The 24,993-nt window shown below is 54.1% G+C and overlaps 3 protein-coding genes across 7 annotated transcripts in view; all 3 read right to left on the reverse strand.

The window, feature by feature from the left end:
• Window positions 1-4,253: 4,253 nt before the first annotated feature.
• On the reverse strand, window positions 4,254-10,237 carry FGF8 (fibroblast growth factor 8). Of its 4 annotated transcripts, none has more exons than XM_050804086.1 (6): window positions 9,992-10,237; window positions 9,863-9,899; window positions 9,253-9,339; window positions 8,855-9,035; window positions 5,605-5,711; window positions 4,254-4,765 (listed from the first exon to the last, which is right to left on the reverse strand). In XM_050804086.1, exons 1-6 carry the CDS (start codon window positions 10,021-10,023, stop codon window positions 4,475-4,477), a joined length of 735 nt encoding a protein of 244 aa, XP_050660043.1. In that variant the 5' UTR covers window positions 10,024-10,237; the 3' UTR covers window positions 4,254-4,474. The 4 variants fall into 4 exon arrangements, with proteins under 4 accessions (XP_050660043.1, XP_050660046.1, XP_050660045.1 ...); XM_050804087.1 differs by having other exon boundaries at window positions 4,276-4,765; window positions 8,855-9,002; XM_050804089.1 differs by lacking the exon at window positions 9,253-9,339 and having other exon boundaries at window positions 8,855-9,002.
• Window positions 10,238-15,435: 5,198 nt separating this feature from the next.
• NPM3 (nucleophosmin/nucleoplasmin 3) overlaps window positions 15,436-24,993 on the reverse strand; it is a 66,044-nt gene continuing 56,486 nt past the window's right edge. Inside the window, exons 2-7 of one of the 2 annotated variants that reach the window (XM_050804203.1) lie at window positions 17,385-17,507; window positions 16,953-17,038; window positions 16,592-16,711; window positions 16,378-16,471; window positions 15,842-15,966; window positions 15,436-15,747 (exon numbers count right to left, since the gene is read on the reverse strand). In XM_050804203.1, coding sequence (XP_050660160.1) covers window positions 15,851-15,966; window positions 16,378-16,471; window positions 16,592-16,711; window positions 16,953-17,038; window positions 17,385-17,502 — 534 coding nt within the window. In that variant the 5' untranslated portion in view covers window positions 17,503-17,507 and the 3' untranslated portion in view covers window positions 15,436-15,747; window positions 15,842-15,850. Of the gene's footprint in view, window positions 15,748-15,841; window positions 15,967-16,377; window positions 16,472-16,591; window positions 16,712-16,952; window positions 17,039-17,384; window positions 17,560-24,993 lie in introns of those variants that run through there. The other variant, XM_050804201.1, reaches the window with a different exon arrangement.
• Window positions 18,538-24,993, reverse strand: part of OGA (O-GlcNAcase) — a 45,918-nt gene continuing 39,462 nt past the window's right edge. The window contains exons 16-17 of the mRNA XM_050804109.1: window positions 21,761-21,920; window positions 18,538-20,667 (exon numbers count right to left, since the gene is read on the reverse strand). Coding sequence (XP_050660066.1) covers window positions 20,531-20,667; window positions 21,761-21,920 — 297 coding nt within the window. The 3' untranslated portion in view covers window positions 18,538-20,530. The remainder of the gene's footprint in view (window positions 20,668-21,760; window positions 21,921-24,993) is intronic.

The following is a 24,993-nucleotide window of genomic DNA, read 5'->3' on the forward strand; positions in this document are numbered from 1 at the left end:
CTCAAGCCAGAAACCATGGAAACTCCTAGACTCCTTTCTTTCTACACAAGCCACATCCAAATCCATCAGCAAATCCTGTCATCTCTACTTGCAAAAAATGTCCAAAATCCCACTCTCTCCTCACCATCTTCCATTCACTATCTCTCACCTGATTATTGCGGTTACTTCATAACTGCTCTCCCTTGCCCTGCTACCTTGTAGTCGCAACACAGCAGCCAAAGCAACCTTAGGAAGACTTAATTCAGATCATGTCACTCTACTGCTGAAAACCCTCAGCGAAATTAGCTCTGCGTGGTGGCCCATGCCTGTAATCCCAGCTACTTGGGAGGCTGAGGCAGGAGAATCGCATGAACCCAGGAGGCAGAGGTTGCAGTGAGCTGAGATCACACCATTGCACTCCAGCCTGGGTGACAGAGGGAGACTCTGTTTAAAAAAAAAACAAACAAACCCTCAGTGGTTTGCTGTCCGAGTCCAAACTGAAGTCTTTTCGACGGTCCCACATGATCTGCCCTTCGCCAGGTCTCTGCACCCCTTCTGTCTCTGTGACTTCACCTCAGTTTCTGTCATTCTCTACTACCCCCAACTCCCAACTGCACACCCCCAAGACCCTCCCTTAGCTGTGCTGCAGCCGTGGTGGCTTGCTTCCTGTCCCCCTAATGCAGTGTGCCTTTGCAGTGGCTGCGCCCTCCCCCTGGATCGTCCTCCCCCAGGTATAGGAATGCCTTACCCTGATGGAGTGTGCTCAGACCCAAAGTTATCCACAGGCCTTCCTGACAACCTTGCTTAAAATTGCCACCACCTTTCACACTCATCCTCTTCTCTGGAATATTGAGATGACTGAATGTCAGAGGCTGGAAACAGGGAAGAATCCAAGAAGGTGGTTTTTGAATCTGGGTTGGTCTCTGTGGTGGTTGTCACTGTCTGATGTGTCCTCCCCCACTAGAATATGGGCTCCAGAGTAACAGGCATTTTTGTCTCTCATTTTCTGTTCTGTCCCCTCACCCAGAACAGAGCCTGGCACATGCTAGGCACTCAGTCAAGATTTACTGAATGAATGAATGGAATTAGGGAAAGACCTGCAGCCCTCAGGAGGCAGCTTGGATCTGGGAGGGAGACCTGATTTCTAGGACAGCACCAGCTTTGACCCCAGCCATGGGTCATCTGGGCTGCAGTTGTCATCTGTGGAGGGTGGGGAACTCCCGAGGCCCTTTGTAGCAGCAACATTCTAGAATGATGCTTGACTCTGGCCTCACCTGCTTCCTTTTGGCTGAGGGAGGAAGGGAGGGGTAGAGGTAGGACCTGGTGCTGTGGAAAGAGAGAGCTCTTGCTCATTCTTTCTAGTCAAGACCCAAGTGGACTTTTTACTGGCCTTGAAAGGAAAGGCATTTCTGGTTCGTACCTGGCAGGAGTCTGGGAGCCCTGGGTGAGGGAGGAATGAGCCAGGGGGTGCAGCCCCAGCTGCTGAGTGGGGACAAATAGAGGCCTGGCCACTGGGCCTGGGTTCCTCCTTATGGAGACCGTCCTTCTGGGGCGTTATGGGGAGGGAGAAGGAGGATAATTGAGGTGAGTAGTGGGGAGAGGGAAGGCTGGAAAGGGCCTAGTGTGTGGATCAGCTGGGCTCACACGCAGGCCCTCAGTGGGTGTGCGTGGTCAAGCCTTGAAGCAGCCCTCAGCCTGCCCCTGGGCCCTCGCAGCCAGCACCAACTCCGGACTGAGTGGCAGGGGGCCTTTTGGTTGAGAGAAGCCCAGTCCTCCTCCCTTTTCTGGGCCTTGCAACAGTTCCCTGCTTGTTTTCCCCGAAATAAATGGGCTGAGCATATTGGGCCGGCAATAACCCCTTGAAATCAGTTGTTATCACAGTTAACAACCAGTTTGGCTTCAGTTCAGGCTGTTAACTATCAAACCACTAAGTGCCGGTAATGATTGATTCTTGGCCAGTTGCAGCTTGAGTGGGCTGTAAAACCCCATTAGTGAGGGCTCTGTGGAGGCAGCGGCTCGAAGATAAACAAGTTGATGGGTGCTCTAGCCTGGCCTAGCCCCAGTGCTCTGGGCGCAGCTCCCATGGGTCCCTGGCCTGGAGTCCTACCGGGAGTCAACCTCTTCCCAAAGCCACAGACAACCTCAAGGACCAGGTCCCAGGTCCCACCCTCCTGTCCCCCTCCACATCCCCTTTCCCCATCCAGGTGTCTCTTTCTAGAAGTCAGGTCTGGCTCTCTGCAAAGCTCCCCTCTTCTTCCATGATGTAAACATGGCACAATCCCATTATCACCACCCTGGAGGACTCAGGCCTCCCCAGCCTGGGGGCTTGAGGATTAGCTTTGGCCAGGGCCAGCCTTGGCCCAGCCTGGCCCCACGTTGTGGCCAGGATCACAGGCGGAGAGCCTAACATTCCACCCCCACCAGACTCCCTCCTACCCAGTGCCTTCCCCCAGGAATTGCTCTCAAACAAATGAAATGCGGGTAATTACTGGGCTAGGGGCTGGACAGGAGACCGTGCAGATGAAAGCGTTTCCTGGACGGTCCCTTCATTTGCATGGCATCAGAAGCTGCTCAGAAGGTGTGACTTTTCCCACAGTGAGACCCCAGCTCCTTGCACAATAAAGCCAGGCTGCTCACCCAGAATTAATTAAAGGGGGAAGGGAGCAGAGGAGGAGGCGCTAAGAGTGGGGGGAACTGGAAGAGAGACATCTAGGGCCCCTTCGCCACATCCAGTGTCTTCGCACCAGCAGAAACCCACTATCTCCAGAGTCCCTCACCCGCTGTGGCAGGCCACAAGAGGTGGGTGAACAGGCCAGCCTCTCTACTGCCAGGCTTCCCGCTAAGCCTCGAAATTCCTGATCTGCCGGGGTGGGCTAAGCCTGGGACTTGGGCCTGAAACTCTGGGAGGAAGACTTGGGTTGCTCCCTACCCCAGGAGATGCCAATGGACAGAGCCCTAGAGGAGCGAGGTTTCTAGACTGGCTCAGTAGCTGGGCTGTGGGACCAGCCCAGGGCATCAACAAGGAAGGCAGCAGGAGCAGCCCCAATGGGAGGCCTCAATGATGAAGGCTGGGCCAGCTCTGCGCTCAGGAAACTGCTGTGGGGCCTGGGTTCTTCCTCCGTGTCGCGGGACACCGGTCTCACCAATCCACACGCAAACACCCACCTTCACCCTTGCCCATTCCCTTCTCTGCCCATACCATGACCTGCTCCTCCACTCCCACAGCAGCCCTCTCTCCCTCCACACACGGCCTCCTGCTTCTCCCCAAGGCCATGACTGCCTTTAGTTCTGCTCTGGGCCTATGAGCTTCCCTTCTGGTGCCATCCGGTGCCCAGCTCCTCTCCCGCCAGGCCCATCCTCCGACTCAGGAAGCCTCTTCCTGGAAGACAGTTCCCCAGGCTCCTTGCAGCACTGGAGCTCAGTGCTTTCTGCCCACAGCTATCTCACCAGATCACCCAAAGTTAACACTTGTCCCACATGACAATTGTCAACACCAGTCTTGGTGGTCCCCCTCCAATGTGCCCCCACCTTGGACCCTGGCAGTTGCTCTTCTCTTTTATTTTCTGCAGCCTGAGTCTCAGAAAGAACAAGTTCTAGAATCTCCAATCGGTCTCCCACATGGACCTAGGCACTCAGAGAGGCGTTTTTTAAGATGATTAAATCTATGATTACAGCTCTGGTCCTAGCACATCCATCCTGAGGTGGCCTGGGGAAGTGTTAGCAATGGCCCCTGTGAAGTGCAAGGAGGTACACATCTGAGAGCTCCAAGGACTAGCTAAGAGCCTCTTCTTGCCCCTCTCTCTGCTTCTGTCCTTTCAGGAAAACCCCTCAAGTGACAGTGATGGGGATGGTTGACAGGCAGGGGTCCTTAGGCTGGAGGGAGGCTGCGGTCAGAGCTGGTGCCTGGTCATTTGCGTCTCCCAGCTGCCCACCAGCTGGGGCAAGGTTAGGGGAAGGGGCTGACCTGGGCAGGACTCACTCTCCAGCACATATTTTTAATATGCAAGTTAAATAAATATTTCAATCATTTAATAGCCACCAGTCTGATACCCACTTCTAAGAGGACTGGCCTGTGTCACAGTCCTTTCCTCCCTGCCCCACCTGGGGGTGCAGTGGAGTTCCTGGCTGCCCGGCCAGCGGGCCCTGCAGGTACTGGGGCCTCAGCAGCACAGACCAGAGAAAGCCCCCCACCCCTGCAGACCCCCAGCCGGAATCCCAGTCTAGGCCACTAATGGGGCTTTCTGAGAGTTAAGAAGACAGACACCACAGCCAAGTGGAATACAAAAATAGAGCCTCTCTTTTGTTAAAAAAAAAAAAAAAAAAAAAAAAAAAACAGCAAAAACCCAACAGCAAACAGTATCAACAACCGGAACCCAGGGCTCCCCCAGCACCTCCCCAGCCTGCAGCAGCGCAGAGGTCATCTTGCTTGAGTTTTGGGCGCCCTACAGGATGAGCCTGTCTGTGGTCTGGCGTTGTGGGGAGGGCCAGGTAGCACCTATCGGGGCTCAGGGGCCCAAGTCCTCTGGCTGCCGCGCAGGCTGCGCGTGAAGGGCGGGTAGTTGAGGAACTCGAAGCGCAGGCTCTGCTCGGTGGTGTGGTGGCCCCGGGGCAGCCGCTTCATGAAGTGGACCTCGCGCTGGTGCTGCCGCGTCTTGGAGCCCTTGCGGGGCCGGCCCTTGCGAGTGAAGGCCATGTACCATCCCTCGTACTTGGCATTCTGCAGCGCTGTGTAGTTATTCTCCAGCACAATCTCTGTGAAGACGCAGTCCTTGCCTTTGCCGTTGCTCTGCAGGTAGGGGGGCCAGACACCATGTTACAGAGCCCCCCCAGCAGAGGCAGAGGGTGAGCGGCCCCAGACAGCAGGTGGGCACCCCAGCAGATGGCGAGGTGGGCAGGAGCTGCAGCCCCACCCCCTGCCTGGGCACCCGCTCTCTAATCCCTCACAACCCGCAGCCCACCCGGCAACTTCCTGTCCTCCCAGGCAGCAGTGACACATGGCTGTCTACGGAGGGGCTGGGCCCCAATGCAGAGAGGCAGAGAGAGGGGCCCAGAGCCTGCCTGCTCTGGCCTCCTGCCCGCCAGTCTGGCCACCCATCTCCCCACCTGCCCCTCTCACCCCCTCAGGACTTCGGCTCCCTGGCCCCAGGGCAGCCACCCTATGGGGGAGGGGAGGCCTGGGAGGAGACACTGAGACCCCAGCCCCAGAAGCCTAGGAAGCGGGGAGCTTGAGGCTGGAGAGGAGCCGTGACTAATGGAACCATTGCAGAGCTCGGCCGAGGGGCTGGGCCTGCGGCTTACTGAACATTCCAAATGCTGGTACCATGTAATTGGACATAATAGCAAAGCAATTTGGCGATTTGTTAAAAAGATATATGGAATTTACCAACCCCCCCCCAGCCCCTTCCCTAGCCTTCATTCTTCCTCCTTTGCCTTTTATAGTTTTCATCTCTCAAACAGCTTCCTTCTCCCTCACCCCTGCACCCAATCATGAGGTAACCCCAAGACGGCCCTGTGGCCCTCTGCCTACCTTGTTAGGATCAGAGCACAGGACCGTCCTGGAGGAGTCCAGCCAGCCCAAGCCACTCCCCAGGTCCTGCGGACCCCGCCTGCCTGCTGGAGCCTCACCTTGGCGATCAGCTTCCCCTTCTTGTTCATGCAGATGTAGAGGCCCGTCTCCGCTCCTCGGACGCGAACTCTGCTTCCAAAAGTGTCCGTCTCCACGATGAGCTTTGCTGTCAGAGAAGGTAGGAGGATGGTTATTGGCAGATCCCTGACCCCAGCTGGCCCACACACTTGTCACAGCCCAGCAGCAACTGCTCCAAAGACCAGGAACCCAAAACATGGACTCCAGCTCCAGCCCAGCTGCTAACATGCTATATAACCCAGAGAAAGGGCAAGGTGCTTTTCTGGACCTCAGGCCCCAGCCCTGGGTTTAAAGAGGGCAGTGGACGGGATTATGGTTTTCAAACTGGGTTCTCAAGAGAGGTCTTGGGAACATCAAATTGAAAAGGCTGAAGTGCCATTCCTTCCACCCTCTTTTTAAATCTCTTAGATTGAGGCTCTAAGTAAAATTTAATTGAATCAGAGTTCCATGGCTAATCAAAAGATCTCCGAGGATCCTTCCAACTCCGAATATCATGTGCACGTGCCTCACAGGTCATTACAAACATTTGGGTGCAGTGGTGACCTCCAGTCCCGAGGCCAAAGATAAAAGCATTGTCTCCTGTTTCTGCCACTTTGGGTTCTTACTCACAACTTTCGCCACCCCCAACATCACCAGGCTCTGCTCTGCTGAGAAGGTGCTAGGGATGGGGACAGCTCTCCCTAAACACATAGCCCAGAGCAGGCTGCTTTCCCAGAACCTCAGACACCTGCCATGAGGATCCTGCCTCTTCCCTGTGGTTTCCCAGTCACCAGGGCCCCCACCCCCAGTGTCTAGAAATCAACTCAATCGCCTTTTCTCTTTCAGCCTCATCACAGCTGGGCTTCTCAGCCCAGTGACCAAATATCTTCTGTGGGTGAGGAGGAGGGAGAATCATGCCCGCTGGCCTCTTAGTCTGGAGGCCAGGAGGCAGGGCTGAATTCTATGCCTCCTTCCCCACTACCCTCCCCTTAGACAGCCAAGTTGCCACGGAAGCCTGTCCCGTTCACCTGTCTATGCAGTCCTCTCTCATAGGCTGTCCCCAAGGAAGTAGTGAGGTTGACTTCACTGTTTGGGAAGGGACAGAAGGTGCTGGCTCTCCTGCCCTCCCTGCCACAGAGCCCAGCCTCTCTACTCCTTGAGAAAGCCAATTGTTGGACTTAGCCTGCATTGACACATGGCACCTCCTCTGTCCCTGAAACCCATGGCAGGGGTTGGGGGCACTGAGGTCAGCAAGTCAGTCATCACTGCTCAGCCTGTAACGTTCCCCTCTTTACACAGGTGCAGTGCTGGGACCCAGTGGCCAAGCCCCCAGTTTGGCCCCAAGTCAGCAGGGAAATGCAGCTGTCACCTCCCTGCCCGCCCACCTCCTCCTGGACCTAGCCAGTCTGCTCATCCCTTTCCTGCTCTGCCTTCCACAGCAAGAGGCAGCTGTTTTTAAGGGCCAGGAAGGATGCTGACTAGATGAGTGAGAGGATGCCACTCTGCGGACTCTGGCCAGATGCAGCAGGCAGGGATGAAGTAGGTGCCTCTGCATCTTCCTGGGGCCGATAAAGAAGCCATTGAGACCTCTCTGCTATTCTCCCCAGACTCCTCCAGTCCTGGCTGAATACCCTGAGCCTCTGTTCTTAGGCCCCCAGCTCCTATCCTGCTGTGGGGCAGGGACTAGGGAAGGTGGGAAACCTCTTAGATGGCCAAGGAGAGAAGTGGGCATCAGACTTCCTCTGATGTCTGAAGATGAATTCCCCCACATCAGCTTGGCTTCTGCTTTCTCCCCAAAATCCAAGGATGCTGGGCCATTTGCTCTGATAGAGCAAACTCTGGAAGAGCCAGGCCTTCGTCTCCTCTCCTTAGAAGCTGAGAAGGGCAGCAAGCAGCCAATTTGGAGGGACAAAGGGACGGTAGGCCTGCTCTGCCAGCCCAGCAGGGGGGCTCGGCCACCAGGCAGGCTGCCCCCACCCCCACCCCAGAGAGCCCCCTCTCTCCCAGGTCGGTTGAATCTGCTCGGATCTGGAGAGCTGGGGCTGCAGTTTACGGCAGCTCCACCGACCGGGCTTTTGGAAAGCTTAACATTTTCAAACCTATTCTTCCACCCCAGTGACAGATTTATCCCAGGAAAATTATGTCTCCTCCTCCAGCTTTGAAGGGAAGTCAGCTACGTCGATGCAGAAAAAATGCAGCGAGACATACTCGATCCCCCAAACTGGCTCAAGAAGAGGAGAAAGTATTCAGGAAATGTTAAAAAAGGTGAAAGTAAGAAGAGTTTTAATCGCTCTGCCAGACGCGGGGGTCTCTCCAGAGATTCAGAGAGAACAATCTTGAACCTCTTTTTTAACATTTACAGACTTGCAACTCCTTTCAAACTCCACATCTGAAAAAAAGCTCGTTCTTTTTCTGTTTTATATCATTCTTCATTTTTCTTCTTAGCTCTTAAAATGCCTCACCTTTTTATTACATTTTAATAGAGTCTTCCCCTCTCCTTTCATGCTTGTTTAACGTGGTCATTATTTAAAGGTTTTTAAACTCACAATAATCGCTCTCTAAAAACAACACCAGCCGCCCAGAGGGTTTGCTTTTCTCTTGGTACAGGACTCTGGAAATTGGCCCCGTTTCAAGGCAGGAATATTGAATGTTTTAGAAATCAATCAGTCCTCAGCTTCTCTGCCGGCAGTAGCTCTCCGTACTGGCCACCCCACAGGGAGCCGGGAGCCCTGCCCCAGCCGCCTGGGTTCCCCGGGGAGTGAAGCAGGGAGAGCCCCTTCCAAGCCCAGTTTCCACCTGTAATTGACCCTTCTGATCAAAGTATTTAAAGGTTCCCAGCAAACCCCTTTTCCAACTGGGAGAGTTGAGGGGATTTCTCTCCCTTCTCTTTCCCACTCTCCTTTTGTGGGCCCTGGCGACATATCCTCTTTCAAGCGCTTCCCTTAAACCTAGGCCCCCTCCCTCTGAACCCCCTGCCTCCACCTGCAGCTGGGGAGGGGTGTATGAGGTGGGGGCGTGTAAAGGGAGATTCCTAGATTCATTCATTTGCTGGGCAGGGAAGGGGGCACCTGTGGCCAAGTATTCCCCGAGGTCCCTTCCCTAGCCCTCTCTTCCCCAGCTGACCCTCAAGACACCTTTCTGCCTTAACTCCTTCCCTTCTGAGCTGGGGACCCTGCAGGCCCCCTGTCAGTGCAGTTGGGACTGGCGGTGCAGGCGCCGCTCATCCCACAAGCTACCTTCAGCGCGCCTTACCGAAGGGGTCGCCGTCCTCTGCCATGGCGTTGATGCGCTTGTTGGCCAGGACCTGCACGTGCTTCCCGCTGGTGCGGCTGTAGAGCTGGTAGGTCCGGATGAGGCGGCGGCTGAGCTGATCCGTCACCAGGCTCTGCTCCCTCACATGCTGTGTAAAATTAGGTGAGGACTGAACAGTTACCTTTAGGAAATTGAAAAATACACAATACGCCATTATAATGCTACTCCGCCCAGGGGCCCGAGTGGCCCCATCACCCTGCGTCCCCCTCACTGCCCGAAGCCACCAGCAGGTGCTGGGGTTTCCCCCAACATGCCAGCCCAGGCCACCATCCCCCACCCAGGCAAATCGGGCAGACCCAGCCCAGGATAAACAAGCCCCAGGGAAAAGCTGGACCCACCTGTTGGGAGACACCCTGGGGCTCCCGGCCAGCCCGGAACAGGGAAGCGAGCTCCCTGCCCAGCGCAGGGCCCCCGCCCGGGCCTTCCTAGAGGAGCAGGGCGCTTTTAAGTAGGGAGACAGCGCTCCCCGACCCCTGACATTTATAAAGACAAATTTACGGAGCAAATGTTGAGAGTGCAGGGGACCTGGGCACCCGATCGTTGGGCCAAACCGGCCACAAGCCTCCCCCGAGGGGCGTGGAGAGGATCTCTGCTGTAGTCACCCGGCTTCCCCTGGCATCGAACATCCATCTCCTGGCCCCGGCTGCCCCCTTCCTCGGCGGCTGAGTGTTCCCTGTGTCCCCAGCCGGCGAGGATACATGGGGGACAGTGCTGGGCTCCGAGACCTTCGCTTCTATCCTGGCAACTCACTCGCTGTGTGACCTCTGGCGGGGTGCTACCTCTCTGTGCCTCAGCTTCCTCCTCAGGCTGGCTCGGGGCTGGGTTTCTAAAGTGCCCTCAGCCCTCCGGCGCCGGCCGCAGAGTCAGTCCCAGTGCCCCCGACCGGCGCTGCCCACCCGGGTCTCCAGCCGGCCCGCCCGGCCCCCTCCTCCGCGCATCCCTCCTCACCTGGGCTTGGAGGCAGAGGACCAGCAAGTGCAACAGCCTGTGGGAGACAAAAGCGGGCGGGAGAGAGAGGCGCGGGTGAGGCGAGGGGCGCGGCGGGCGGGCGGCGGGGCAGGGCGGCGCGGTACTCACAGGCAGCTCAGCGCGGAGCGGGGGCTGCCCATGGCGCGCGGCCCCGGGGCACCAAAAGCCCGGCGGGTCACGCCGTCCCGTGGGCGGCCGCGGGGGGACGCACGGAGCAGGGCGCGGGCGGAGAGGGTGCGGGTGCGGGAGGCCGGCGGCGACCACGACGCGGCTCCGCGGGTCCCGTGGAATGTCGTGCTCGCCAAGCCGCACCGAGTCGCTGTGCGCCGCTGCCGGAGCCGGTGGCCGCTGGCTGCTCCGGTGCCGGAGCGGGCGGGAGGGTCACGGGCTGGCGGGGTGGGTGGGGAGGTGGGAGGGGTGGGGGCGGGGGGCGCCGCACCGGGCGCGAGGGGGGAGCGCGGGGCGGGCGGCGGGAGCCCGCAGCCCCCGGCTGGGAACTGGGGCCTGGATGCAGCCCGGGGCGGGGGCGGGGCGGCCGGGGCGGGGCGGCCGACGGGTCCGGGATTGGGGGTCTAGGCTAGGGGAGGGGTCTGGGGACCCGCGGTAGGGGCGGGGGCGGCCGGTCTGGGCGCCTCCCCCTATCCGCAGCCTGTGCCCTCGCGCGCTCTCCGGGCCCGGGCGCGCGGGGATGGGGGCGCCTGGGGCTGCGGGCTCTGCGGGCCAGGAGACCCCGGGCCAGGGATTCCCTGACCTCCCGGCGCGCCCCAGTCCGGTGGGGCTGGGTCTCCACCTCGGGGCCCAGCAGCTCCTGCCGCCGGCTACATAGCAGTCTCCGAGCCACCTACTGTGTGTCCCGCCAGGACTGCCCCCTGGGAGCGGCCGCTAACCGTGCGGCGAATGGCTGCGCACCCGGCCCTAGCGCAGTGCGTGCCGGTGCCACCCGGACCCCACTCCCCTGTTTCTGCCGCGTGCCCCGTCCTTTTGGTCTCTCCAGTCTCGTTCAGTCTCCCAAGGAGGCCCTGGGAACCAGAAATGCCTCCCCCTCCCCCGCATTATCACCGTCACCGCTTCCCCTGTGCCCCTCGCCACACACACACACTAGCCTGAAGCTTGAGGAGCACCCCGAACCACCTGTGTGGAAGAGAGAGTCCGGAGGTCCCTGGCAGGACCCACTGTCCCCCTACCCCAGCAGGCAGCAGGGGCAAAAATAACTGTTCTCAGTAGCTTTTCCTGGGGGAAGGGACTTCCATCCAGGCCACCCAGCCCTTTCCCCCTCAAAGCCCCATTTGTTTTTCATTTCACAGATATTTACACACCTACTGCATTCTAGGCAGGGGCTGGTCAGCTGGGCCTGGGGCATGGGAGAAGGTAGGCACTTGTCTAAGCCTTTCCTAGCCCCTCACCTTGTGGCTTCCCCACTGAGATTTTGGGAAACCCTGAGCCCCCACGCTGCTTCTGTGGGAGCAGCCTGGGTGGGCAGAGATGACCTGGGACAGGTGCCCTGTGAGGAGCAGGTGATGCCCTACCAGGCTGCTGCCTTCGCCCACAACTTCCCTTCCCCACTGACCCTGCATTCCCCTGGGGGTAGGGCTGGAGGGTTTCGTGTGGTCCCAGGAAGCCATTAGGCCAAAATTAGCAGCAGCCCTAGTCCAGCCTCACAGCCAGGCCCTGCCTCCCTCCCTCCTCTGTGTCCCACCTTCCCCTGTGCCCCATCTTTCCAACTACCAGCCATAAATGCAAACACTGAGCAATGGAGAGACGGGAAAACAGAGGGTATGTTCCAAGATTTTATCTCTCCTCAGAGAAGTAGACTTCCAGAGCACACCTGCCATCTTCCTCCAGGAGTCTGTTCACTGGGCTCTTGCCCACACAGACCTTGTGGCAAGGACCATGTCTTAAGAGCTCAGAAATCACAGTTCAAGGCACAAAGCTGGGCAGAGCTGTTCTGCAGTTAAAAGTTCATTGAATGAAAGAATGAATGATGGGGAAAGTGGCTGAGTCTTCAGACTTCAGCCTATTTGCAACTTCCCCAGGAAGACCTGCCTTCACCCCCTCCCAACAGATGATCACCAGCAACACCACCGGTAAGTGAGCGCTTGTATCTGCTACAGGCTTGGCAGGCACTGTCTCCTCTAAAGCCCATGGGGAGGTGGGCCCATCAGGCGGAGACAAGTCAGGTGGACACAAGTGGCCACAGCCCAGGCCAGCCCTTGCCTCCCCTGTGCTCTGTGTTAAGGCCTGAGCCACAATTTGTTGAGCGGGTCTCTTTCCCTCTCTGCACTGCTTCAAGTGGGCAAGGGTGATGTCTGTTTGCTTGTGGTCTTACCCTCATCCCTGTACATAGTAGGCCCTCAGGCTGTTTAGTTGTGTATATTGATGAACAAATGATTGAATGGAGAGATGGGGACAGGGGACAGGCACTTCCTGTAAGAAACGGGCTTTCTCCCACCATGGACTCTCTGAACTTCAGTGAGATGAGCAGAGCAGGGAGTAGGCCCCAGGCAGGGGTGAGGGTGATCCACCCATCCAACAGTGTTTGCATGGTCCTGGGGTCACAGCCAGAGTAACTCTGGGTACCTGCCCCTCCCTGGAACGGGGGTAGGGGCAGAGCCCCTGGCTGAGACCAGCATTCAGCTCCCGCTGTGGAACCCCCAGAAGATTCTGAGGCCCTGGGCTGACCCTCAATGGTCTTCAGCCACCCTTCTTCCTCTGCCCCAGAGAAAGAAGATGGGCATCCTGGGATCTGAAGGGTCTGAGGTCAAGTTTCAGTCCTGTCCCAGCCTCTGCCAGGGAGTCTGTACTGGACCAGGATTCCTTTACATTTGGATTTGGGGACCCTCCTGAGAAGTGGACCCTCACCTAGTTCGTTGAAATTCTCATCTCCCCAAAAGTCCCTTTCTCTGGGGGAGAGAAGCAGATGGAGGCACCCCATGAGCAAGCACCTGGCTCTGCCCCGGCACGCCCCATGACTGACAGATGCAAATATCCCGCCGGGCCCCCGCAGGCCGCTCCCTCCCTCGCTGGCTCACCCGCCTCCCGGCCAGCTCCCTCCCTCCTTTATCTTATCAAAGCCGGGTAATTACAATTGCTATTTTGTTTCCTCGAATCTGCAATCAGAGCTCCCTGGCCCAGATGAGGGAGCGCCTGTCAACCTGATCGCTGAGTGACAGCCCAGCCACCTTTCCCGGCCGCCCCCACACTCCGCAAACACAAACACACACACGCACAGACACAAACTCCCTCACCTGCAAACACAAACACACACTCCTCGGCAACACACGGCCCGTCTCCGCAGACACGCCCTCGCCGGCACCCAGACACACTCCTTCAGCCTATTTCCAAACGCACCCCTCGATCCCAGCCCAGCCCCTGGCCCCTCCAATCCACACCCGCCGGAGACCGCAGCTTGCTCCGACGCGCGCTTCCTGCGCCGGGCGTTCAAAGCGCCGCCGACTCACCGCCGACCGTTCAAATGCAAATCGCCGAGACTACGTTAAGCACTTCGGCCGCTGTCTGGGAGTCGTCTCCCTCGGCCCCCAAGTAGGAGCCTGCCCTTCCTCCAGCAGTCGGCAAACCCCGGCGTATGCCTTCATCCCCCAGGGCTGTGAGGTCACAGTGAGCCGGCAGCGCTCCTACTGTGCGCTGAAGGGCAGAGAAGAGGGCTCGAGGAGAGGCAGGGGCGTGGAGAGAGGAATAAACCATGCCCAGCTGTGTCCGCAGGGCGCCCCAACCGGCCAAGATACTCCTGGGCCGAGAGGCTGATGTGGATTGGGCCCCCACTGCGGGCAGGAGCGTGCTCGGCGCTGGTCCGCTCCCACCGGGAGACCGACCCGGAAAACCGGGAAGAATGCACGGAGCGATCAGTGCCATCGCGGGGGGTGGGTGGGATAAATATTGGGGCGGCGCCGCGCAGGGTGTAGATGGGTCAGCTAGGGAGGCCTCCCCGGAGAGAGGACTCTGCGAGGCACTCAGCCAGTCTCCCGCTCCTCCTGCCACGCACGTGCCGAGGCCTTTGGAGGCTGGGGCCAAAAGGAGGAAGGAAGGGAAAGAGGAGTGAGGGCCGCAGCCCGACTTCCCCGCTCCAACTCGAGTCGTTTGAATGAATGAATGAACGTATGCACGCATGCAAGCAAGCCTCAATGGCATTCCCCCGGCTTCTGCCCAAGATTCGGCCGCCCAGAGCACTGGCGGGACTCGGAGGCCCCGGCCCCAGGGCGCCCGCCCGGAGCCTCTAGAGGCCAGGGGAGCGGTACGACCACGAACGGCTTCTACCTCGCCCGCCAGAGGGCGCCAGCCCGGCCTTCCCTCTGCCTGCCGACCGCGCTCCGCAGCGAGACCCATGGTTTCCAGCCAGGCCGCCCCTCCGCTGGGTTCCCCAGGGAAGCATTTTTAAAAGAGTCGTCCTGGAGCGGAGAAAGGCGCCTGCGACCCAGATCACCGCAACACAGACGGGCGTCATCTCCCTTTGTCCTCAACTTGAGGAAGAGGGAGGTTGGAAATTGGACCCCTAGTTCCTCACCACGGGCTCAGGGAGAATCTCCTTCACTAGGGATGCGCTGAAGAGCGTGCGGGTAGGTACTGAGGACGCAAGGTCTTCAAAGCTGACCTCACCTGCCCCAGAACCACCAGCCCATGATATCCCGGAGCCCCTCCCCCTTGCCCAGAGGCTGGGGGTAGGAGTTGGCCTGACCCCCATCAGGCCCTGTTCTCTGTCTATCCTCAGCCTTTGTGGCCCCAGGCTGTCTCGGGAGGCAATGTTTTGTTTGTTTGTTTGTTTGTTTGTGGGCATTGACAATCCTCCCCCCCCACACACACAGCTGCTGAACTGCTGACCCCAGAGCTGGTCACACACACTCATCCTCAAATCAGGTGTGTCCCTTCTTCCTGGCACAAAGACAGCCAAGTGCCAAAACTACCTGATTCCAGGCACCAGAGACCCCCAGACCCCACGGGGTGTGGGGGACAAGAACCCCTTAGTCCAGGAGGCCAATTCCCAGGGGCCCTTTTCTGCCCCCATATGCCAGGCCACCCGGATTCTGGTTTCCCTGTCACCCAATCTGGCTAGTCCCCTCCATCTGGCCCCCGGAGTCAGGTTTCTGTAAGGTCCCAGCCCTGCTCAAGAGAGGGCCTGCGAGGCTCAAAGGAGGAGCGAAGCCTGGTCCCACCCTGCCCTCACAGGCCCTCTCTGGGCCGGAGCCCCTCATGGGGCTAGGGACGCACATTCCTCAGGCTGCCCAAGCCCGCTTATCTGCCCCCTGCCCATCAGCCTGAGTGCTGACAGAGGCCCAGACCCCTTGTTTGGATGCTGATAACCTCCTGCGATGGCCCTCCCCCACCTGCAGAGACTGAAAACAGGCTGAGTGTTGGGAGGTCCTCTTCCAGCAAGGCAACTGGGGCCCAGGCCCCTGGTCCTAGCCCAGGGTCGTGAGGGTAGAAGATCCCAGAGTTCTCCACCCTCCCCCAGGCCCAGGACCACCCTGGGTGCTGCCACAGTGCCACCTGGCGGTCCCTAGGGAAACATCACCTAGCACAGGAAGAAGCCACACAGGAGCTGCAAAAATCCCACACCACTTTATTTCAACCTTTATCCAAAAATGTAAAAACTATTAAAAATCTGTAGTTCTGAGTTTCCGGCACTAACTTCTAATCCTCACAGACAGGTGGGAAGAGAGGCCCCAAGAATGGTGCAAGATCAGAAAACCAGGGCTGTGTGGAGCACAGGCCCTCTCCTAGCACCAAAGACCCAAGTCCCTCCCACCCAAACCCCACCCAAGCTCTCCTCTTCAAGGAAGAAGAAACATTTACAATTCTTGAAACTTCTCGGGGAACAGGGTTCATGGCGGTGCATGGCGCATGGAGCTGACCTGAAAAGAGGAAACAAGGAATCAGCACCTAGGCCCTCAACTGCTTCTCCCGCCCCTTCCCAGAGTGTGCTGGGCACTTCTCCCCGCAACTCACCAAGGAGGGCTAGGGCCTGCCCCCCTGCTTTTTGGCAGGAAGGATGGGGCACAGCTCAGCTTCTTCCTCGTCACTGTCTTCTTCTTCCTCGCTCTCCTCCTCAGAAACATCATTGCTCATCGTAACTGGTGGACACACAAGCAGTAGAAGGATGGGATGTTAAGACCAGACACTTTCACACCGCATCCATTTCTTCATGCCCTGTGGTTCTAGGCTTGCAGGGACCCTGACCTCCCAGTGCTTATGGGCTAAGTGGGAAGAACCTCAGACCCTGAACTGGGTCACAAAGAGCCAAAGGAGACTTCATCACTGGAGCTGGAGAAGCTGGGCCATGTTCCATGGAGGAGGTAGGCTTGAGTAGACGGAAAGGAGAGGGCATGTCATGCACAGGGCACAGCGTGAAGGGCACGCAGACCTGTACAGGACTGCACTGGGAGATGAAGGTGGGATGGGGCAGGAGTGCGGAGTGCGGAGTGGGGGAAGCCTGATGGGAGAGTCTACTGGAAGCAAAGGAGAGGGCCCTTTCCTCCTCTCACCAATCTGGTGCCGCCCAGTGATCCGCACAGGGCCAGAGCCAGACTTCAGGCGGAAGGTTACAGGTGGTTGGAGCTGGAAGTCGTCCAGACTGAGCTGGGAGGAAGACAAGGATGAAGGCCTGGCCCACTCCTAGCCCACCCCACACTGTAATGAGTACTGACGTCCTCAACCCCCTCACCACCACCACCACGAGGGTAGAGCTGGGGAACTCACCATGGGTTGGCAGGACAGTTTGAGGTTGGCCACAGGGACTGCGATCTCCTGATGGTCATGGTTCCGGGCCACAACTTCTACCACATTACACTCGTCTTTGGCTCCCTCGGTGAGGCAGAGCTGGGAAGGGTACACAGGGTCTCAGGGTCTCCTCAAGCGAGGGCTGACACCACAAGTAAAGGCATCTACCCTAGCACCTGCCCAGCTTCAGAGGTCCCGGTTCACCTGGTCAGGGGAGCCGCCCATGCCGGGGGGTTAGGCTGAGGAGGTGTCTCCAAGTAAAGGGGGTCCGGGGGTTGGGTAGAGACATATATTGCTTGCCTGGGCTTATTTATTGAAACCCCACTCCCCCGCCCCTCACCATGGTTAGTGCCAGCACGTGCTCCGCATCATCCTCTTCCTCTACCTTAAAGGTGAAGGAGCGGGTGTGGCCGGAGAGCTCACAGCCTGGGAGAAATAACAGTGAGTATGCCTGAGCGTGTGTACGGGGCTGGGGGTGGGGGATGTCACCAACCCGCGGTCACGTGTAACCTTGGGCGGACGAGCCATTTACACGTCCACCTCCTTCTCTTCTCTCAGAACACCTGGGGCGCTCGGCCGTGGGCCCCGCCCAACACATCTGGGGCAGGGATCTCGCCGCCCCCTTCGGCTGTGCGTGCGAGGCCCCCTCTCCTCCAGGAACAGCAAAGCAGCCCTCCGCCCACACCCACGCCGTGAAACCCTCCGCATTCCGCCTCTCATCCCTACCTCTTACCGCCCCAGTACCACCCTCAGCCTCTCCCTTCCCCAATACCGAAGAAAAAACTGTCCATAGTGACTGGGGCTGGGACCCGCAGGCCCCCGACACCCCCGGCCCGCGTTCGGCTCTCCTGACTCAAAAACGCCAAGGCAGCTGCAGTGCCGGCGGCCATGCTGCAAAGGCCTTCTCCAAACTCCGCCCCCGACACGCACAAAGCCGGGGACCCTCGGCCAGTTCCGGCCCCGCCCATTAAAGGAGACGCTCAGTCCCGAAAGAGAAAAGGCACCGAGACCCCGCAGCCCTACCCGGAGCCCGCAGCTTCTGCTCGTATTGTATCAAGACCGAAGAGAAAGGAAGTAAACATCACAGAAGAACGGATTTGGGATTTATGTTAACATCCTTGCTCATTTCCACGACTACGAGGGTGTCCACTTCCCCAAGCTCCTCGCTCTGTGTCGGAGGAGTGTCTCCCACTCTTCCAACCCAGGGTAAGCTTTCGTTAAAGGAGGTATAGATATAAAAGTTAACTCTTCTTACTCCTCCTCCCAGCAAAGGTGGGGTTCAGGGCAGTGCTTTTCCGCCACAAGCAAAGGAAATGCACTCAGATTGTCTTTGCCTCAAGAGAGCCGAGGAGCCTAAAGACTTTCAGTTCAGGAATTTCCATCCTAACACGTGTGTCCTCTCGGCTAAGCCTCTCCTAGATACTCTTCCTGCTCCAATGACCCCGCAACTTGTTATGCCTTCACTGAGCCTTAGCTGCTAGCAGAGAATTAGTTAGTTCATGTGTGTTCTGTTCCTGGCCGACCCACGCTTTTTGAGCTTTTAATTCCAAATCAGCCAGAAGTTATCTTTGCGCCCTGGATTGTCAGTTTACGCTACTCGCGCCATCTTTCGCCTTTTAAGAATCAGGCCAACTGTGTGCTTTTTCCCAATAGATAGCAAAAACTCAAACAAGAGGCCCTATTTCACACCCAGGTTGTAACTGTGGCAAGAGGGTGGGGTGGCTTGGCTAAGAACCAGTCTACTTTTCTTAGCTCTTGCCCTAAGGAAAATCTGGAAGTGATGGGAGGTAGGAGGGCTGCCTTCAAGATCCAATCTCTAACTTGGAACAGCTGTGGAGAGGAGGCATGCTGCTTGTAGGTGAGGCATGAAAGAGGAGAGAAGGTAGGGCGCAGACAGGAAATAGATTCACACAATACAACACGACAAGCATTCACTTCAAGTTTTATTTTGCCTCTTGCATGGTCTTTTACAGTTCGTTTTCTACAGGAACTGAGCTCTGATCTAAACAATCAATAAAAATGTCATTCCAACCTTAATATTCATAACCAGGAAATAGCATAGCACTTCATGATCCTAGAGTGATGAAAGCAAAGACCAGGACATCTGTTTCACAGTTACCTGTGACCAGACCAGCCAACATGATTACTAAAAGCCAAGATAAAACCAAAAGTAAACTTACTAAAACATCCTGATTCCATGAGGTTAACTCTGAAATCCTCCAGACAAAATGCTAGAATTGTCCACTACTGTTAAATACGAGAAAACTGAGGAAAATTCAGCTGTCTTACTATCTAGTAGGGGTCTTCCCTTCATCTCAAGCCCTCAAAAATGCAAACTTGGTTCCAGCTTTACAACATACCATATCCTTCTATCAGTTAAAAGGTTTCTAACCTTAAAACCTTCTCTCCTTTCTTCTCACCTACTTAGTGCATACTCAAAGGCCTTGGTTGAAAGTCACTAGGTACCACTAGGTACAATGCTTTAGAGCTGTCAAAGCCCACACTGGTGGAGTTCTATGAAAGAAACTGAAGTTTCTTTCTCTTTACCCCTCTCCCCTCACTCAGCTCGAAGTTAAACAGCTGATGCAAAACTGCAGAGAAGCAAGATAACAAAATACTGTTATGAATCCATGGAGAAATCAGCCAGCCATGATGAAAAAATGAGTCCTGCAGAGATTATCTGCCAGCTTCATGCTCAGAACCCTTAGAAACACCGAATCTAAATGAAAATACATGAAGCTTTCACAATCTGGTTAAAGGAAAAAGGTAACTGTAAATAACTGGTTAAAGTGTGCTCATTCTTTCTTTCAGAAATTAGATACAAACATGCAAGAATTAAAGACTCTGATTTAATAAAAATCAGTAGTAACAGGTCTTGAGATTAAAAAACAACTGACCTGAGGGCAAATGGGACCAATCAGTTCCCGAACCCTACCTGACAAATGTCAAATCCAACATTTCACATGCTGACCTAATATTGAGGTTAATTTCCAGAAGTAACTGCACCTTGCAACAGATTAAGTCCTACAAAATTAGGCTCTCGTACCCCAAATGGTCATGGCCTAGGCGGGAGGCACTTTAAAAATAAAACTTCAAAAAGAACAAAAACAACCCCAAACCCAAAGACAAAAGAAAATCCACTTTTCACTGGTTTACATTATTCAAAGTGCCATTCTGAACCAACACCCTTTCATTTTTAGAGGAAAAAAATTTACAGAAACAGTAAACACAAAGGATAGTCAGGTTACAGCTAGTTTATATACAAAGAAATTTACAAGTTTGTCAATTGTAGGCTTTTGCCACAAACAAATGCACATTTGTCCCTACAAAGTAACATGCCTGAACCAAGTCATTACAGGAGACAATTGGCCACGGCTTTACAAAAAGCAGAATAACTGCCCCAAATTGAAATTATTTATTCAGCTTAAACTAATGCCACAACCATCCCACTTGGAATCACTCCACCCTGACACTTCTGAAACCCACTAAATCTTTTTCATCTCTGCCATGTCCCCAAAGACTGAGACATTTCACTCAATAAACCAAGGAAGATGACAGATGTTATTTTGATTACCCTCAGGTGAGAAATGCAACCACACTGGATGCAGAAAATAGTGCTGACTACATTTATTGAAGACTCTCTCCCTGTATAAGCCCATGTAAAAGGTCTCAGCACCTAACACAAGACTCAAAAAGGAAGCCCACATCTCTTTCATACAGGATTTGCTGCAATACTATATTCTTCCAACCAGTGAGTAGTCTGAAAGTGTGATGGGTGAGTTTTACATAGTCTTCTTTGTTTCGAATCCAATTGACTGATCTGTTGCCACTCCAGAGGCTGAACTGTATGAAGACCTCAACTGCCACCCACAAGGTGCAGTTAAGAGACTTTTGGACAGTTCACAGTGCCTACAAATGTCACAGGCTCCGACCAAGTATAACCACATCCTTTGGAAATCCTTCCATTTTTGCAATTTCAAAACAGCCTAACTTGCTGTAAAATTCCAGAATTCTTTTATCATCTGGTCTCACTTCACAGAAAGCTCCCCGGGAGCCTAGAAATAAAACAAATATTCAAAACATAAATAAGTCACTTAATTAGTATAATTATGGATATAAAACTATCATCTTTGATATAGTTAATATAAACAGGGCTTGTCAATGCCAGCACCTGCATTTCATACAATTAAAAAAATTCATATTCAAAAAATTAAATAATGAGTGGCCACTGCACCCGGCTCTTTTTTTTTTTTTCTTTCCAAGACAGAGTCTTGCTCTGTTGGAGTGCAGTGGCGCCATCTTGGCTCACTGCAACCTCAGCCTCCCGGGTTCAAGCAATTCTCCTGCCTCAGCCTCCCAAATAGCTGGGATTACAGGTGCCTGCTACCACTCTTAGTAGAGACAGGGTTTCACCATGTTGGCCAGGCTAGTCTCAATCTCTTGACCTTGTGATCTGCCCACCTCGGCCTCCCAAAGTGCTGGGAATACAGGCGTGAGCCACCGTGCCCAGCTCAATTTTTTTTTTCAATCAGGCAGAGATGGGGTCTCAGCTACGTTGCCCAGGCTAGTCTCAAACTCCTGGACTCAAGTGATCCTCCCACTTCGGCCTCCAGAATTGCTAGGATTACAAGCATGAGCCACCAAGCCCAACCAGCATTTCTCAATTATTATTTTTGTTTTTTATTTTTGAGATGGAGTCTGCTCTGCCCAGGCTGGAGTGCAGTGGCGTGATCTCGGCTCACTGCAAGCTCCGCCTCCTGGGTTCACATCATTCTCCTGCCTCAGTCTCCCGAGTAGCTGGGACCACAGGCACCCGCTACCACACCCGGCTAATTTTTTGTATTTTTAGTAGAGACGGGGTTTCACTGTGTTAACCAAGATGGTCTCGATCTCCTGACCTTGTGATCCACCCGCCTCGGCCTCCCAAAGTGCTGGGGTTTACAGGCGTGAGCCACTGCGCCCGGCCAACATTTCACAATTATTAACACACATGCAATTCTTCACCACTTATTAATTCAGAAACCAAATCATAAAAGGTGGGAAAAGCAGTATAAATTTACAATTCACTTCTTTCCTTTTATATCCAAAAATATATAGTTCTTTCCCTATCTTGCCCAAATACCACCAACTCCACAAATATGTACTCACCATTAGCCTTCAGTGAAGACAGGAGGCAAGCCATCATGCTTTTGGCCACACTTGGGTCAGTTACTTTTTTGTGAATGTCCATCTTTATCAGAGAAGGGAAATTAGCAAGGAAAGTTTCTGGCAATACTTCCTGTTCTTCATGGAAACTCAACATTATTTTCTGGAAAAATTAGAATCTCTTGACTTTCACAATAGTTACGCATTAGAATCTAACTCAACTACAGAACTCAGCAACAAGAAAGCAATATTTAATAACTCTTCCAATCACTATGTAAGTTATCTCACACAGGATTATCCTGTAATTCTAGCTGAAGTGTTTTCACTTTCTTTTTTTGAGACAGGATCTTCTTGTTGCCCAGGCTGGAGACAGGGAGGCATTCTCTCTCGTGTGCACAAGCGCGCACTCTCTCTTTCCCTATTTATATTGTCAGGGCTGGTCTCCAATTCCCGGGCTCAAGTGATCCTTCTAGCTCGGCCTCCTGAAGTGCTAGAATTACAGGTGTGTGCCACTGTGCCTGGCCACCGTTTTCATTTTTAAAAAGTTTGAGCCGGAGATCGAGCCCATGCTGGCTAACACAGTGAAACCCCGTCTCTACTAAAAAAAAAAAATACAAAACATAAGCCGGGCGTGTTGGCGGGTGCCTGTAGTCCCAGCTACTCGGGAGGCTGAGGCAGGAGAATGGCGTGAACCCGGGAGGTGCAGCTTGCAATGAGCCGAGATTGCACCACTGCACTCCAGCCTGGGCTACAGAGTGAGACGCCCTCTCAAAAAAAAAAAAAAAAAAAAAAAAAAAAAAAAAAAAAGTTTGGGCCGGGACTGGTGGTTCATGCCTGTAATCCTAGCACTTTGGGAGGCTGAGGCAGGCGGATTGCCTGAGCTCAGGAGTTTGTGACCAGCCTGGGCAACAAAATAAAACCCTGTATCTACTAAAAACACAAAAAATTAGCCAGGCATGGCGGCGTGCGCTTGTAGTCCCAGCAACTCGGGAAGCTGAGGAAGGAGAACTGCTTGAACCCCAGAGACACAGGTTGCAGTAGGCTGAGATCCACCACTGCACTCCAGCCTGGGCAGGAAAAAGGGTTTGTTTGGCCAGGCGTGGTGGCTCACTCAAGCCTGTAATCCCAGAACTTTGGGAGGCCAAGGCAGGAGAATCACGTCAGGAGTTCGAGACCAGCCTAGCCAACATCGTGAAACCCCATCTCTAGTGAAAATACAAAAATTGGCTGGGCCTAGTGGTAATTCCAGCTACTGGGAGGCAGAGGTTGCAGTGAACTGAGATCACACCATTGCACTCCAGCCCAGGTGAGAGACTCTGTCTCAAAAAAAAAAAAAAAAAGTGTCTAAATGCTATGTGGTATTGGATCCTAGAACAGGAAAAGGACATTAGCAGAAAAACTGGTGAATAAAGTTTGGTGTCTGATTAATAATAATGTACCCATGATGGTTACTTAGAGTTCACAAATACAGAAAATGGATAAGGAGTATATAGAAACTCTGTTTTAACTCGGCAACTTTTCTGTAAATCTAAAATCATTTAAAATACATAAAATATTTTAAGTTAACGTATTCCTTACATAAAAATGTGTAAATTTTATGTTATTTATATTTTACCACAAATTTTAAAAAGTTCGTATGCTGAAAAGTGTCAGATGTGGAACACCAATACATCAGCATTTCAATCACCAGCATAGTGTCAATGTAATCTCAAGTAAGCGAGGAAACACCAAACCAGCCTTTTGTTACACAGCCATGTGACTAAGGGCAGAAGGTAAAATATAGAAATAAACTATAAATAAAATGAGGCCCGGCGCAGCAGCTCACGCCTATAATCCCAGCACTTTGGGAGGCTGAGGAGGGCAGATCACCTGAGGTCGGGAGTTCAAGACCAGCCTGACCAACATGGAGAAACCGTGTCTCTATTGAAAATATAAAATTATCCGGGCGTGAGGCAGGAGAATTGCTTGAACCCGGGAGGTGGAGGTTGCGGTGAGCCAAGATTGGTTCACTGCGCTCCAGCCTGGGCAACAAGAGCAAGACTCCGTCTCAAAAAAAAAAAAAAATAGGACTATGAATACTTTGGTATGGTGGAGAGGGGTAGAGAATTTTAGAAAAGGAGAAGAGAAAGAACATGGAAGAAAAAAGTATCACAAGTAGGCGTCCAAATATCTTATTTACTGTGCATAAAAACTATCCTCAGGCCGGGCGCGGTGGCTCAAGCCTGTAATCCCAGCACTTTGGGAGGCCGAGGCGGGCGGATCACAAGGTCAGGAGATCGAGACCACAGTGAAACCCCGTCTCTACTAAAAATACAAAAAAAAAAAAAAAAATTAGCCGGGCGCGGTGGCGGGCGCCTGTAGTCCCAGCTACTCAGGAGGCTGAGGCAGGAGAATGGCGGGAACCCGGGAGGCGGAGCTTGCAGTGAGCCGAGATCGCGCCACTGCACTCCAGCCTGGGCAACAGCGTGAGACTCCGTCTCAAAAAAAAAAAAAAAAAAAAAAAAAAAAACTATCCTCAAGAAGGAACTATCTAAAAAATGCATGCACTGGCCAGGCACAGTGGCTCACACTTGTAATCCTAGCACTTTAGCAGGCTGAGGCAGGCAGAATGCTTGAGCTCAGGAGTTTGAGATCAGCCTGGGCAACATGGTGAAACCCCATCTCTACCAAAAAAATTGGCTGATGCTTGGTGGCTTGCACCTGTAGTCCCAGCTACTTGCAGGGCTGATGGAAGAGGATAACTTGAGACTGGGAGGTCAAGGCTGCAGTGAGCCATGTTTGTGCTATTGCATTCCTGGATGACAAGGTGAGACACTGTCTCAAAACAACAACAACATATACTGATGTATAAACCAAAATAATCATATAATATACTGGCCAACATGGGGCACACAACTTTTTTGGAGATGAAAAATGTATTTAAGTTGGGACAGGACAGACTAAGAAGTGCTCCTATCACAAAGTAGACTCTCAAGAGAAGCTCACTCTTATTTTTAAATCACAATGTAGAATGCATTACTCAGAAGGCAAGTTATTAACCTTCTGACAACCAACCAAACAGATTTAAATTAAATTGTCTTGAGTACTCAACAAAACGACCATAGTATCTTTTGTTTTTTTGAAATGGAGTTTCGCTCTGCCGCCCAGGCTGGAGTGCAGTGGAACCTCTGCCTCCTGGGTTCAAGCAATTCTCCTGCCTCAGCCTCCTGAGTAGCTGGGATTACAGGCGTCCGCCA

This window comes from Macaca thibetana, chromosome 9 (genome assembly GCF_024542745.1).
Source record: "Macaca thibetana thibetana isolate TM-01 chromosome 9, ASM2454274v1, whole genome shotgun sequence".
NCBI lineage: Eukaryota > Metazoa > Chordata > Mammalia > Primates > Cercopithecidae > Macaca > Macaca thibetana.